The 14,174-nt window shown below is 40.5% G+C and overlaps 1 protein-coding gene across 1 annotated transcript in view; it reads left to right on the forward strand.

Moving 5' to 3' along the window:
• Positions 1 to 1,035: 1,035 nt before the first annotated feature.
• Positions 1,036 to 14,174, forward strand: part of LRP1B (low density lipoprotein receptor-related protein 1B) — a 671,221-nt gene continuing 658,082 nt past the window's right edge. Inside the window, exon 1 of the mRNA XM_010000387.1 lies at positions 1,036 to 1,186. Within this exon, the coding sequence (XP_009998689.1) occupies positions 1,036 to 1,186 (151 nt within the window). The remainder of the gene's footprint in view (positions 1,187 to 14,174) is intronic.

Raw genomic sequence — 14,174 nt, forward strand, 5'->3', positions numbered from 1 at the left:
AAGGGCCTAGCGGGGCACATACCCAAGCGCCAGGCGGGGCACAAACCCAAGGGCCTAGCAGGGCACAAACCCAAGCGGGGCACAAACCCAAGTGCCAAGCTGGGCACAAACCCAAGGGCCTAGCGGGGCACAAACCTAAGCGGGGCACAAACCCAAGCGCCAAGCTGGGCACAAGCCCAAGGGCCTAGCGGGGCACATACCCAAGCGCCAGGCGGGGCACAAACCCAAGGGCCTAGCAGGGCACAAACCCAAGCGGGGCACAAACCCAAGTGCCAAGCTGGGCACAAACCCAAGGGCCTAGCGGGGCACAAACCTAAGCGGGGCACAAACCCAAGCGCCAAGCTGGGCACAAGCCCAAGGGCCTAGCGGGGCACATACCCAAGCGCCAGGCGGGGCACAAACCCAAGGGCCTAGCAGGGCACAAACCCAAGCGGGGCACAAACCCAAGTGCCAAGCTGGGCACAAACCCAAGGGCCTAGCGGGGCACAAACCTAAGCGGGGCACAAACCCAAGCGCCAAGCTGGGCACAAGCCCAAGGGCCTAGCGGGGCACATACCCAAGCGCCAGGCGGGGCACAAACCCAAGGGCCTAGCAGGGCACAAACCCAAGCGGGGCACAAACCCAAGTGCCAAGCTGGGCACAAACCCAAGGGCCTAGCGGGGCACAAACCTAAGCGGGGCACAAACCCAAGCGCCAAGCTGGGCACAAGCCAGTTCCCGCGGTTCACGCCGCGAAGTTGCGAGCCCCTGGGAAGCTGGATCGCGCGTCTCGGCAGCGGGGAGCTCGGTGCCGCCGCTGCGGGAGAAGGAGCTCGGGACCCTGTAGGCGAGACGTGGGGGAATTTCAGAAGTTCTAACTCTTTCCTCCTCCTCAGAAGTCTCTGATCCAAGAGGGAGGGTAGCGGTCCTCCTGTCGGGGTGAGCCTCGGGCTCTCTTGTCGCATTTTGTGCTGTTACCCGACCCCGTTTTCCTGGGAGAATATTGAATTATTTCCCAGAGCCCGAGTTCCCCCTTCCCTCCCGCTCAGGTGCGGGAATGGCTCCGTGCTGCTCTGACTCAGGTTTTCTTACCGCTGGAGAAAACGCTGCTAATCAGCAAATAGCTTTCCGTCGGCTTGTTTGTAGCCCGTCAGCTCCAAAACTGCATGATCTCATGGTCGAGGCTGCTCTGAACGCTGTCGGACCCGGTCTGTGAGGATTTAGCTGCGTTTCAATCGAAACGTAACTCTGTAAAGCATGGAATGTGCATCATGTACACACTACCTCCTAAATTGTTTACTAACTGCTTACAACTCGTTGGGGTGAGCGCGGATGCCTCTAGATAAGTCAGTCTGGGGAATAGATTCCTGCTTCAGTCGAACTACCAACCCTCTCCGGTCCCTTTCCCACCGATCTGTCAAAATTACAGAGGTGATTCATGCTGTAAAAATGAGAAATAACTACCTACGAAGGGGGAAAGTATCGCTGCAGCATCACAAACTTACGTGGTTAAAAACACTGCATCATAAGGTAGAAGAATATTGCAATGAAACGAGGGTAGTATTCAATATAATGGCACCTAAACAGTCAGAAAGGAAAAGGTTCTTAGAAAAATCTTTCAGTTTTATGAAGGGCACGTAATGCTTTTACTTTGATACATGAAGATTCGTGGTCGTGATAGTGCTTGTTTGATGGGAAATATTTCAGGAACTTTCCATGGTGTTCACAAAATGGTCAGGTTACATTTCAGGAGCTGCCTCTTGGTCTTAGGAATAAAACCCAAACTTTCAAACACTGCATGGAATTATTCTGGAAACTGGTTTGTCACTCTCTCTTCCTTGATGGAGATAAGCAGGTGCCAATTATGAATCAGTATTAATTTCCGCTGTTTAATTATTGCTTCATTTTCCCCTTGCTTTGTTTTCATAGTTACTTTGCTCTGATACAGCGTTTCACTAAAAAAACCCTGTGCTGTCAGCTTACATGAAAATCAATCCCATCGTAAAAGGCAACATCCTTGTAAACCATACCAGCCCAAAAAGTGGGATAAATCAAATTGACTTAGAATCAACTAACTCATCATATCATAATGTCATGTCTTATCAAAACCGAGTAGAGTACAAATTAGGACTTAAAAGGCCTTTTGTTTAAAAAATGTCAAGTGGTCTCAACCTGAAAGGGATTGAGGATGAGGCATCCAGGAAGACAATTACATTTGCACATCAGATAAACTTTATGATACACTGCAAAAATTATTGACTGTACCAAGCTGCTTTTCCTTTGCAGGAGGAAAATTCTGAGTCAGTGGTGCATGCTAAGCTTAATGTATGTGAAGGGCACTGAAATTTGGAATGCACTGAGGCTCACCATTGGTAGTAAGAGAATTGGGAAAATGTCAGGGGTTGTGTTAATAGCAGTGTTGTGGTAGCCATGGTAATATAAAATATTAGTGAGGTGCTGTAGGAAGAGGTAACGCCTTCTGTTAGACCAGTGGATAACATTAAGGGGAAAAAAAGAAAGATTAAAATTATCTAAACCTTTTATCTGGGTTTGAAATGCAATGAAGTTCTTCCAATCTATCAGGTCTGTCCTCAGCCAGGTTACAACTCCTTTTATTTTATATATATATATATGTATATTTGTGTGTGTGCATAGAAAAAAAAAGTCTGGAAAGATTGAATCATATGAAGAGTTGGAAATGAAATGGAAAAAGGAAGTGAGGAGAAGGGAAGCCAGCCAGGAGGATGATAGTATAAGGGAGAAGTCCTGTAGTTGAGATTGTGCCTTCTAAGCCACAAGGAGGTATGAGTTCCTTATGCTTCAGTCTGTCTCTTCCTGAGAAAGCTCATGGACTCAGATCCTCTCCCAGTTATCCTGTGAAGGAGTTGCAACTGTTGAAATAAATGAATTTCAGAAGCCTGAGAAAAACCTTGCCAACAGCTTATAAAGCTGAGAAGACTACATTTGTTACTGGCTCTCCCTGAAGATGTGCAAGGGAACTTCACAGGTTCCACCTCCTGAGCACTTGAGCTGAAGGTGCTCTGCAGCTCTCGTGGGTGGATTTTCTTCCCACAGCTTGGAGCTTCACCTCAGCTTCATGCCTAGGCTCCTACGTCCCTTTTTTTGTTAGACTTGTTTGGTGTCTGTGTCTCTGCTGCTGTAGAGTGGCATTACATGAATCCTCTGTACTAATTGTCATGATTACCTACAGCTTTTCCAAATTATGTAGATGTTCCTGGTTAACAGGAGCTGGGTTTGGATGATCTTTACAAGTGTTTGGTGTTGTCAGTGAGATGTGTATCCACAGGAGTATCAACAAGTGTGTTCCTTGTTATTCATTGACTTGCTGTCTGTGGTGAAGCTCCTGGTGGGCTGTGTTGGGTTTTGGTGGCAGACCTTTCCTGTTGGCAGCGCCGAAGTGCTGTCTCACTGCAGACTCTTTCACATGCAAGTTTAGTGTTTTGGATCTGTCCTTCGTGTGCTGGAGTGATGGAACTGCTCAGCAGTGAAGTCTTGCAAGAGGTCCTCCTGTAAAGGTAGACTTTATACCGAGTGGGAAAATGTTGCCAGGGGATTTAAAACTCAAGCTCCCTAAGCAATGGTGTATCATGGTATTTAAAAAAAAAAAAAAAAAGAAAGCTTTTTTAAAGAAGGAAAGACAAATTTTCATGAACACTACACCTCTCTGGAGTCACAAGAACTTCCAAAACTTGTCTTTACTCCACTTAGTGGGGTATTTATTGTTTCCATAGTGCCCTTTGACCATATTTAAGTGAAGGCTGGAAACAAATTACTTTGAAATGGAATTTTCAGGTTTAAGGTTCAGTTGATGTGAGTTTGGATTACTCACCCCAGTAGCAGAAACACAAACCAGGTGAAATAAATCTGTCTCCTTGTGATGACTGCTGATGGCCTTCATTCCCCGGTAAGGTGTCACAGCAGGCAACAATGAGTACATCAGGAGGCTTTGCAGCTATCTCATTATTGGGAGCTAAATGTTTGAAACCAAGTGTACTGGCCGGTGCTGCACTTCACCTGACTGAGCTCCAGCCTGGCCAGCCTTTGGAAAGTTTTTTCAGACAAAAAAAGAAAAAGCAAAGGTGTTTCTGTGCTGTATTAAAGGGGGTTCTCTTCTCACACTGAAGCTTGTTATGTCTTGAATGTAGATAATGAGGATTGTATCTTAGATGCAAAATAAATGCTTTCAAGGTCACAGTGACATTGCCATTTATTTATTCCCGAGAACAGCATTACTTAAGCATTTACCCATCATTGGAGAGGCAGAATTACAGAGGAGGGTAAAAATATATCTATGAATTTAGCTAGAAGGGTGTGTGATAAGAGGTAATTAAGACAGAAATTGTGGGAGATGTCCACAAGTGCAATTTCAGTGACTGGTTTTATAGGCAATCAGTGATGTATACGTGTCCTCAGCTGAGTGTCTCAATGCATTGCACAAAACCCTGATGCTTCTGGAGACTGAGCAACTGTGTGCGTGGTTTTCTGTGAGCTGATGTGCAAGTTCCTTCTCGCTTGGATTGCAGTGGTAAGCTCAGTAGTTCTGGAGAGCTTTAGTATAAGAAAAGGAGGAGTGGTAGAAACACACAAACTATTTACAAGGGTAAAATGTGTTTTAAAAACCAAAACTAGACGTTTGTTGTGAAAACACCATATGTAAACTTGTAGCAAACCTTTGACTAATTTATGGTGGAGTTTCTGCTGATACTCCTGCAGGCTGAAGTAGCTGTCCGCCAGAGACTTGGAGAGAAGCTCTTGCTTCACACAGAGGCTCTTTTGAAATGCTTTGTGACTGCTACTAAGTAAATTCAAGTGTATGCATACATTGGAGGTTCATGTGGACACTAGTCTTTCTGCATTTAAAGAAAGTAGCAAAATTCACACTGACTTCAGTGAAATAAAGTCTGCAGCTGGGAAGTGCCCTGTTCCTGTAACACTTTGTTGCAGGTCCTTTTATCTGTTGTTTGCAGTTGAATAAAATACTTTATTGTGTTAACTCAACAGGATGTATGCAATTTTAATTTGGGAATTTAGAAATATGACTATGTTGAAATACTGTTAATTTGGGTAGAATAATATTTTGGTTTCAGTAGCATACTTTGAATCCCAGCATGTTGTTGCTTTTTCCTAGTTTTTATGTATTAATATCTTCTTTAATAGTCTTGTTCCTTCACATTCAATTTTAAAAGTTGCTTAGAGGACTCATTTTCATTGCACTTAGCCAAAACATTCCTAATGATGAATAGTGAAGAGGAGTAAAAATAGCCAAGTTGTGATATTTTCAAGTAATGCAGAATATTTAGTCTGTATTTAGCGTGAGTTTGGGCTATGTGTAGATGTTGCAGAACTAGGTCCTAAATCTGTATGTGCAATTAGGAACTAATTGGATTTTTAAAATGTAATTACTCAAATAATGACTGTGCACCTTCTGTCCAACCCACTAGTTTCTTTTTTTCACTTAGACAAGTTGTTTTTTTTGTCCTTATATTCTTTCTATTGAAAAGATGAATTTATTTGTAAATGTGGTTATATTCCAGCTAACTGGTCAGTTGTTGACCATAATGAAAAAAATTCATAAGATGTGTCAAAACTGCCTAGTGATGTAAAGCAGAACCTTCCTTTTCTTAGGTAGTTGGTCAAGTGAAACAACCCAGGAGTTTTTACTGTAAAATCAGGTGTTCAGCCCAGTTGTGATCCCACTGACATGGTGCTTTTGCATTGTGTGTGTGTGTGTATGCTCTGCAGCCTCCCTGGGCTGGGGAAGGGCTGTTTCCTCTGTGTGCCAGGCTATGTGTGAGCAGGATTGGACCTCAGTAATGGAATTCCTATAAAACTCAGTGCCTTTTAATTAGATATAATGGGAACTGGGAAGGATCATTAGAGAGACAAACACATGCTTTTGCCAGTAATATGTTTACTATATTATTAATGTGACTTAATTTGTAAGAACTCTTATCTGGAATAAGATCTTCCTATGTACTTTATAGAAAGTACTACATGAGTCTATTATATTTTGTAATTACATATGTCAGTCCTTCCCAAGCAGTATGTACATATAGAATTGGAATTGGGCTCTTTTTATAAACCCTGCTGATCTGAGGATAGAAGTGGATGCTAAAAGAAGGCTGTATGTCTCTAGCAACCGCACTTTTATTGACCATTTTGTAGTAAATTGTATATTAATAACAAAACAGGGAAATATATAGTCTACTACTAAGTAGTAGAGCTTTTTAAAGATGATATAATGCCAACCTCAAAGTGAGGTGCTCTTTGGGATTTTTATTTCTATTCAGTTAGAAATACAGTCTAATTCTCTGAGGTGGAAAAAGAGCTTAGTGTTAAGAGTTCTAGATATGGTACATTTAATTCTGAAATGTGTTTTCAACACCTGCCGGATGTTCCCAAACATCTCATGTGCTGCTTCCTTCTGAATGATGTGGCCTTCCAGAGGAGTCAAGCTGTTGGAACACAGCTTTGCTTCAGGAATAAGAATGTACTTATTTTCTCTCATTGATATTATCAATATATTTTGGCCCATCTATTGCCTTATTCTTGGTAGGACATCCCTTGGTGACTTCTGTGTGTGAAGCTACTGAATGACTTCTGCTTCAAGTGTAATAGGGTAAATGCTGCAAGATAAAAGTTTAGCTTTGAGATTAAGAGGAATATGTATAATTCCTCAGGGTTTTAACTACCACAGAGACTTTTTTTTTTTTTAATAGCAGTCTATAAGTTTTACTGTTGTTTTTCCTTGACTGAACAAAGAAAACTTGGAGAATGAAAGAGTACAATTTGTTTTTTAGTGGTACACTGGAGGGGGAATAGGCCATGTGCAAGACAAGGTGATACAGTGTTTTGCCAATGCAGTATTTTTCATGTGAGATGTTCTGTCAAGGAGAGACTGTTCTGTTAACATGTACACACACTCCCTTCAAAATATACCCATGTGACTTTGAGATAATGCTTTATGATTTTAATTTACCTGCCTACAAACTAGCAAAAATATTCTTGTCAGCAGTCTTGAAAATACATTTCTGATATTGTCAAGTAGTTTGGGCTGCTGCTTACACTGTCCTCAGAGGCTGTGATATGACAGAGTTCTTGGTTTCCACCTATGGGAACATTAACATAGAGGCAAGTATTTTTCCTCAAATACAGTTTTTCTGAATAATTCATACTAAAAGTACCACAGTGCTACTTTTCCTGATACATCTTTATTCAGATGCACCTCTTTTGGAGAAATGCTGCAGTGTATAATAATAAAAATAAAAGTTAAGAAGCTTCACTAATGCAAGATAATGAAAAATCACAGTAGTTTTCTACATGATAGATAGGTTTCCTGAAGTCACCTGCCTCCCTTCCCTTGCGAATGCTGTGAAGATAAAAGAAGAGCCACGTAAGATCATAGCTAGTTGGATGCTTTTTTGCATATGCAAACACACACTGCTTTACCCAAGGTGTATTGTATTTGTGTAAAACCGCTTGCTTATGAAATGAAAGTATGTCATTCACCAGTGAAACTCTTTTCTTCTCTATAGAGTTTTTGTTTGTTTTACTGTGCTAACAGACAGATTACAGACCTGAATCTACATCACTGAAGTGAAGAGATTCTTTGTTTTGTCTTGAGTTATATGGTCAGACTGTGTAAGCCTAAAGGAATTTCAGACCATTTTATGAAAATTAAATATTAATTAGGGAACAGTTAATGAAATTGCAGTCTTTCCTATGGCTTTTATTCAAGTGGTGTGCTTTTCTTGCAATATTTTTATTCCAAGCTGATTCAATTTTGCCCGAGTTCCTTATATTGAACTCTGTTTATTTCCCACATCTAATTTTAAAGTATATGATCAAAGTCTTGATTGCTTTTCATTTCAGTTTGTAATAATCCTTTAGAAGATGAGATATTACATCAATTATTTATTTTTAATAAATAGAAAATTTCTCATTTTGAAAAACTCAATTGTTGTGAAGAGAGCACCTCCTTATGATGTCAGAAAAGCAGAGGAAATTTGAGACAGCTCAATATGCTAATATGTGTATTGTCTAGTACTTGGCAATCATTAGTTCAGCCTACTTCTGGGTAATGCAGACAAAACTACTGGTTTTGTTTAAATGAAGCACCGGACTTCTCGTTTTGGAAAACTTGTCTTGGTTTTGGTGACTTGATGGCAATGTAAAGATGGTACCTTCTCACACAGCACATTGGTTCCCTATGAATCTTTGCAGACTTATCCAAGGATAAGCAAACTTGACTTTCTTTTAAGACCCATCTTAAATAATCTATTATTCCAGCAGTATTTAATAAACTGTAACAGGGGATGGGTGAAGCCTGTGTGTTCTCCAGTACTGACACTCATGTACCACCTGGAGGGAAGCTGGTGTGACTTCCAAATTAATCAGAGACATTGGATTAAAATATTCTTATTTTGTGTAACTGTATTGAAGTTGTTTTTTGAGGGATGTTTGCAGGCAGTGGGAGTTAAGAACTGTAAGTGGGAAGGCTGCAAAACTGAATTAATTCTTCATGGATCCCACTTTCTAAGCCAAGTGGTTTATTCTTGTATTCGGATTTCAGAAGGAACAGTGGATGGTTTCTTCATAGCAGTGTCTTATTGTAGTAGTCTTAGGCAAAACATTTGAGGCTGCAATATTACATCATATACAGGAGAGATGAAGCAAGTTGAGACTACAGAAGTCTGAGTGTTACATTACTTTTGCTGGGTTTCAAATGGCTGTGACTTGAACAGTGTTGACAGTACACAATATTACCTGTTTACTCTGGAGATTATGGTCCTCTGGGGAACTGATGTCAGCTAATCTGCCAGGTCTACTTTTTCAGAGACCTGCAAACTGCATCTCCAGTAATATCACAGCAGAGTGTCAGATCCAGGTTTCTGTGACTTTCTTACTTATTTCCCCTAGATTTCTCTGCATGTATGTCCAGGTCTCCAGCCTTTGTCGCTTACTTTGTCCTGTGAATAGTGCCCTTTCTGTGTATAAATTCTGTCTGTCAATATGCAATTTTGGCCACTTTTAGTGTGGTAAGAGGTTTAAAGCAGATGGTTGTCAACAGATGATAAAATTGTGAAATACTGCTCAAATACAAACTGTGAGGTGTAGTATTTGAAGGACATTTGAGCATATAAACGTGCCTATCTTTCTGATGCCATTACTACCTCTGCTGTGGAATATTCTAGGTACAATTCGTGTGTTTCTTTGATAACAAATTCTTTCCTTTACTGAAAACAGCAGAACTCTCCATACCAATTAGTACTATTCAGTAATGAATAAAACACTATGAAACATGTTATGATTTCATGTCAGAATTGCTAAATGCTCCTTGATGAGACTGCACTGATTTACTTTAATTGGTGGCCTGTCTTCTTAGGATAGTATCCCACTGTGTCAGAAGTGTCTTGCAAGAAGTTATAATACAACAAAATTTGCAGATTGCCTAAGATTCCCATTCTGTTGTTGCCTGGTGCTCTGAAGATGACCAGTGAAGGGCTTCAAAATTCAGAACTTAATATGTGGCTGTGAATCTCAGGAGTATAACTAAAAGCTTTTGAATAAAATATGTGCTGTAGTAGATACAGCACAACTTGGATTCTGCTGCTGCAACACATTTGCTAATCCAGCAACTCGAAGTAATTTAAGGGCATTATAAAAGGCTGTTTATGTGTCTATGAAAAGCATGATGCAAATATGCAAATTTAAGAGAGTGTCTTCTACAAGTTTATATATCTTAATGAAAAATGTCACAGCGTAATAGATCAACAGTCTGTTTAGCCCCCCAGTAGCCAGTTTTTCTAGAGATAGCACAGCGTGTCCTTGGTGGTGCCAGGCATAAATTAAGTCTGCAGAGTGCTTGCATTTGAAGCCAAGTAATGACTTGTTCTCTGACATCTTGGGGGAAATGCCTGTTTTTTGAGGATGGTCATCTTGAGGTGGTCACCACTGCCTGGTCATGCATGTATACAAGTGATTTTCCCGTACTAGTTTTTTTTTTAATGAAAAAAAATCAGTTTCATTCCAATTGCTTTTGTGTTTTATGTTGAGGGGAGAAGTTGCCCTACCTAAGTGGAAGTCTTGGAATATTTCAAAAAGAGTAATTAATGTAACACCTGAGAAGCATAACCTGGCCATGGGTTTTGTGTTTGTAGTGTGGGCAAGTGGACTGGTAATTGTGTGTTTGCTTCTGATTCCATATTGGGACCTGAAGTGGGATGTATCTTATTTCTTTTTTTTTTTTCCTTGTCAAATATACAAAATCTCATGCCTAGGAAAATCTCTTACAACTTCAGGTGACCAGGTGCTGCAGAGCTTATCAGAGACTAACAGCTTTTGACTATACAAGGGCCTGTTGAATGCTGCTTTCATTTGGAATTGCAGCCTCAGGGAAGCAAACACTGAGTGGAAAATGAAAATAAGAGAGGTGGGAGGGTGTTACTTGTTAAATTACAGGATTATTTGATGTGGTAGTGAGCAAAAAAGGCTGTGTCCAGTAAAACAAACAAACAAAACCAACCCTAACAGCTTTCACACTGCTTCTAAACCACAAAGAACTTGTGTTTCTAAATAGGTGAAGATATAAGCAGCAACAGTTGACCTGTGGAAGTATTGTCTCTTATAAGCCATAGGGAAATTAAACTCCTTTCTTTCCTGGAAATACAGAATGCTCCTTGAAGCACTTGCTTTTGTGAGTTATTGTATTAGTGCAGAATTCATGGATGATCCAGATCTAATTTTTATAGAAAGGAATGGTAACATGCTGTGGGACTTCAGGTCTTTGTGGGTGTATTTTACATTCACCTGCCTTACACTAGACTTTAGGATCTATTATTTTTGACCACTGATAATTAAGTGAAGGTTTAAAGCAACTCATTCCAATAGAAATTGCTCCTGTTGTAAAGAAAAGAAAATGTCAGCAGTAGTGCAGTGATGTTTTAATAACACGAAGTAATCCCCCTGTACTTCAGTAATAAAGTTGCATGAGCTACACTTAGCTCTCTTTTTGGCACCTTTCTATTGTCACCTTTCTGAAAAGATGAGTAAAACCCAGCTCTGTTTTCTTTTATGTTAAATGTATTCTGCAAAGCTTTTGTGAAATACAAAGAATATGGACTTTGCAGATAGTGTTTACATTTGGGACTTGTGGGGAAATTTATGTGAACTTTGTGCTGTGCAAATTGTTGCCCTTTACAGCGATTGGTTATATTTAACATAAGCACATCCCTCAAACCTGTATTTTGTAGAGTACTCTGATCTTTAGAGCTCTCTTGTTTTTAGAGGCAGAAGTGTGTAATTATAGCTATAAACTGAGTTTTCAAAATTAGACCCTTTGCATAGATAGACATACCATTTTTTTTCTGAGAAGAATATTTGTGTTTAAAGCCAACAGACAAAAGCAAAACCCTGGCAAACTAAGCCAGAGTGCTTTGCAGTTGTGGGCTGAAACTGTCTAATAACATAGTCTAAAGGCTCATTAATATTGATCTTCTTAATAACCTGAACATTGGCTCTAATTACAAGAGGAATAAAAAGGAGACTAATATGTTCTTAGATGTCAAAGTCTGATGGACTACAAAACACCCAGAAGGATATCCTTCAGAAGCAGTAAGTAGGAGGTATGCGGATGAATTTCATTAGCCAGTAACCATATGCGTGCCCATACTTGGGGGAAAAACGCCACTTAAAACGTGTATTTTCTGCTAGACCAGTGAGGCTCGTATACTTCCCAAGGTTAGACCTTCTGTCTCCCCTTTGCAGGCTTCTGTGGAAGTGGCTGGGACAAGCTTTTGCAAAACTGGTAATTTAGTATAATTTTTAAAGGAAAATGCCTGAACAGTTAGGATGAAGGAAAGCACGATGGGAAAGACTGGAACTAAGCAGCTGCTTTGCCTGTGCTGGTGGTGGAAGGAGGTTACTTATGGGCACATTCTTACAGCTTCCTGTGTGAGACAGGCATCAGAAATAGGGTTAGTTCTTTGAGCAGAAATAGGTATATGTTTAAATGCGTTATCCTTAAAAACCATGGAAGTATTTGTATTTTGGGGGGCAGTGATAAGAGGTACAGAGTGGGGAAGAAAATTGTCCTTTTCCCTACCTTTCTTTGCCCTTAGCAACTCTTTGACTGTCAGATACTCTGATCTGAGAGCCAGGAATTCCTGTGCTGGAGGTGGTGATGTTGGTGATGCTGTTCTTGGGGTGAGGGGTCAGGGATGCCCTGCTGTGACCTGCCTGGAGCGTGTCCTGTCTCTTGTCCAGGAAAGGTGCCTGTTCCTCAGACCTTTTTACCTCTCTGGGCCGGGTGACCGTCTTTGACTTATGTCAGCTGTGAACCAGATAATGAGTAAACAGGGAGGGGAAACCTGAGCAGACCTTGAAGGTGGCCCTGTAGTCCTTAGGGCTGAGGTTGCTCTTCTGTCCATGCCCTCATTGGGTAGGTGATGTTAAAGCTCGAGCTCGCTCTTAAGTTTCAATGGCAGAGATCTGGAGAAGACTGGTGAGTAATAGTCCAGGGGGAAAAAGTCTCAGGAAAGGTGAAGATACCATGACAGATAGAAAAAGAGATATTTCCCTCCCTGAGTGCTAGCAGCTGAGCTTGGCCCCATATGAAGGAACGAAAGGAAAGGCTCCATCAATTATCCTCTTATTAAACTAGCACAACTAATATATTCTGCTAAAATGTGTTTATCATGTTGTTCAGAACAACCAGGTGAGAAATCTACTGACAATAAATGAAGATTTATTAGTTTTGGTGTCGTTGGGGCACCTAATACTGGTTTGGCATACTAAGTAGAATTTATGAAAGGGGAAAGAATGTCCTGGTGCCATTTAATTAACTATGTGGCCAATATTTTTCCTTTTTTTATTGAAAAATCTCTAGTTTGCAACTGGCTTCAGGAGCACTATTGTACAACTCTGCCAACAGTTAGCAAATAAACACATTAAAATACAGAAAGCCTTGTACAGCTCCATACGTACCAGATAAAATCGTACCTTGAACTGCAGAGGTGTCTTGTAATAAACCAGCAAACCAAAATGTAATAATTGCATTTTGTAATTAAAGTGATTAGAAAGGTATTTATTTTATAAGCATAGACACACTTACCAAGAAGTGTTCCTGTTATTTTGGATAACTGAGATAAGTGCAAATCAGAGCAGTGGTTTCATTTTAACTGAAGATATACTGGTAGCCCAATGTAAATACCCTATTTTGCAAGTCACATTGCACTGGCACTTTTATTACTTATTTTCTGTATTATATTATTATTCTAAGTGACACAGTAAGCTGTGATCAGAATACAGGAGCTGCAAGGCTTGAAATTTCTACAAGAGTTTGAATCAAGTTTGTGGATTAATGCCTTACAGGGTTTAATGGAAAAAACCCCAAACAACCAGATAATACAGAGTGTATAGTCTTCTTGGAGAGCTGGTTGTAATGAACCATCATGTAACTTGTCCAGACAATCTTGAGTGAAAGACAGCAGTCTGAATTGTGAGTCCTAACACTTTCTGAGATGCCCTAAGAATTTAAACTGGAAGTTTCTGTGCTGTGCTGGTGATGGTCCCTCTCCCAGTTTCCTTTGGGAGTGCTGCCCTGCAGGCTCCCAGGCTGCTGCAGCTCCCTGATCCCTGCAGAGGTTGCATCCACTGTTTGGGGAATGGCTAGCATGAAAGAAAAATTCTGGATTTGTCACTCGAGGTCAAAGCACTGGCATTGAATGAATAGTTTGGGTCTTAGCTTAAAATGCTGCAAACAACATTTTATGGTCACAGAATAAGTAAAGCTCGCCTTGCCTGGTGACACATAGATGCTATGTCAAGTGGCAGTTTTGGAGAGGTGGAGACCAAGTCTGGAAGAGTTTAAAAGACAACTAAAAGAAATATAAAACTACTCAATTACCTTAATTGTATTTCTGAGAGCTGCTGGAGCCCTTGCAGTCCCTCTGGTCAGGCTTCCAGTGGTAGCTCTTGGGTTGGAAGGTTAAAGACTGATTTACTAAGCAGTGCAGTTTTATTTCATTTTTCATTTACAATCATCCCTACTCCTTTAAAAACTGAGAGGCCCTTCCAAAATGTATTGTACTTGTGTTATTTCTGTCAATTGAAGTTATTAATTCATACAACTTAAAAAGTTAAATCCAAATAGGCACGAATATATTCAGTTACTGC

This window comes from Chaetura pelagica, unplaced genomic scaffold (genome assembly GCF_000747805.2).
Source record: "Chaetura pelagica isolate M959 unplaced genomic scaffold, ChaPel_1.0 scaffold386, whole genome shotgun sequence".
NCBI classification, from domain to species: domain Eukaryota; kingdom Metazoa; phylum Chordata; class Aves; order Apodiformes; family Apodidae; genus Chaetura; species Chaetura pelagica.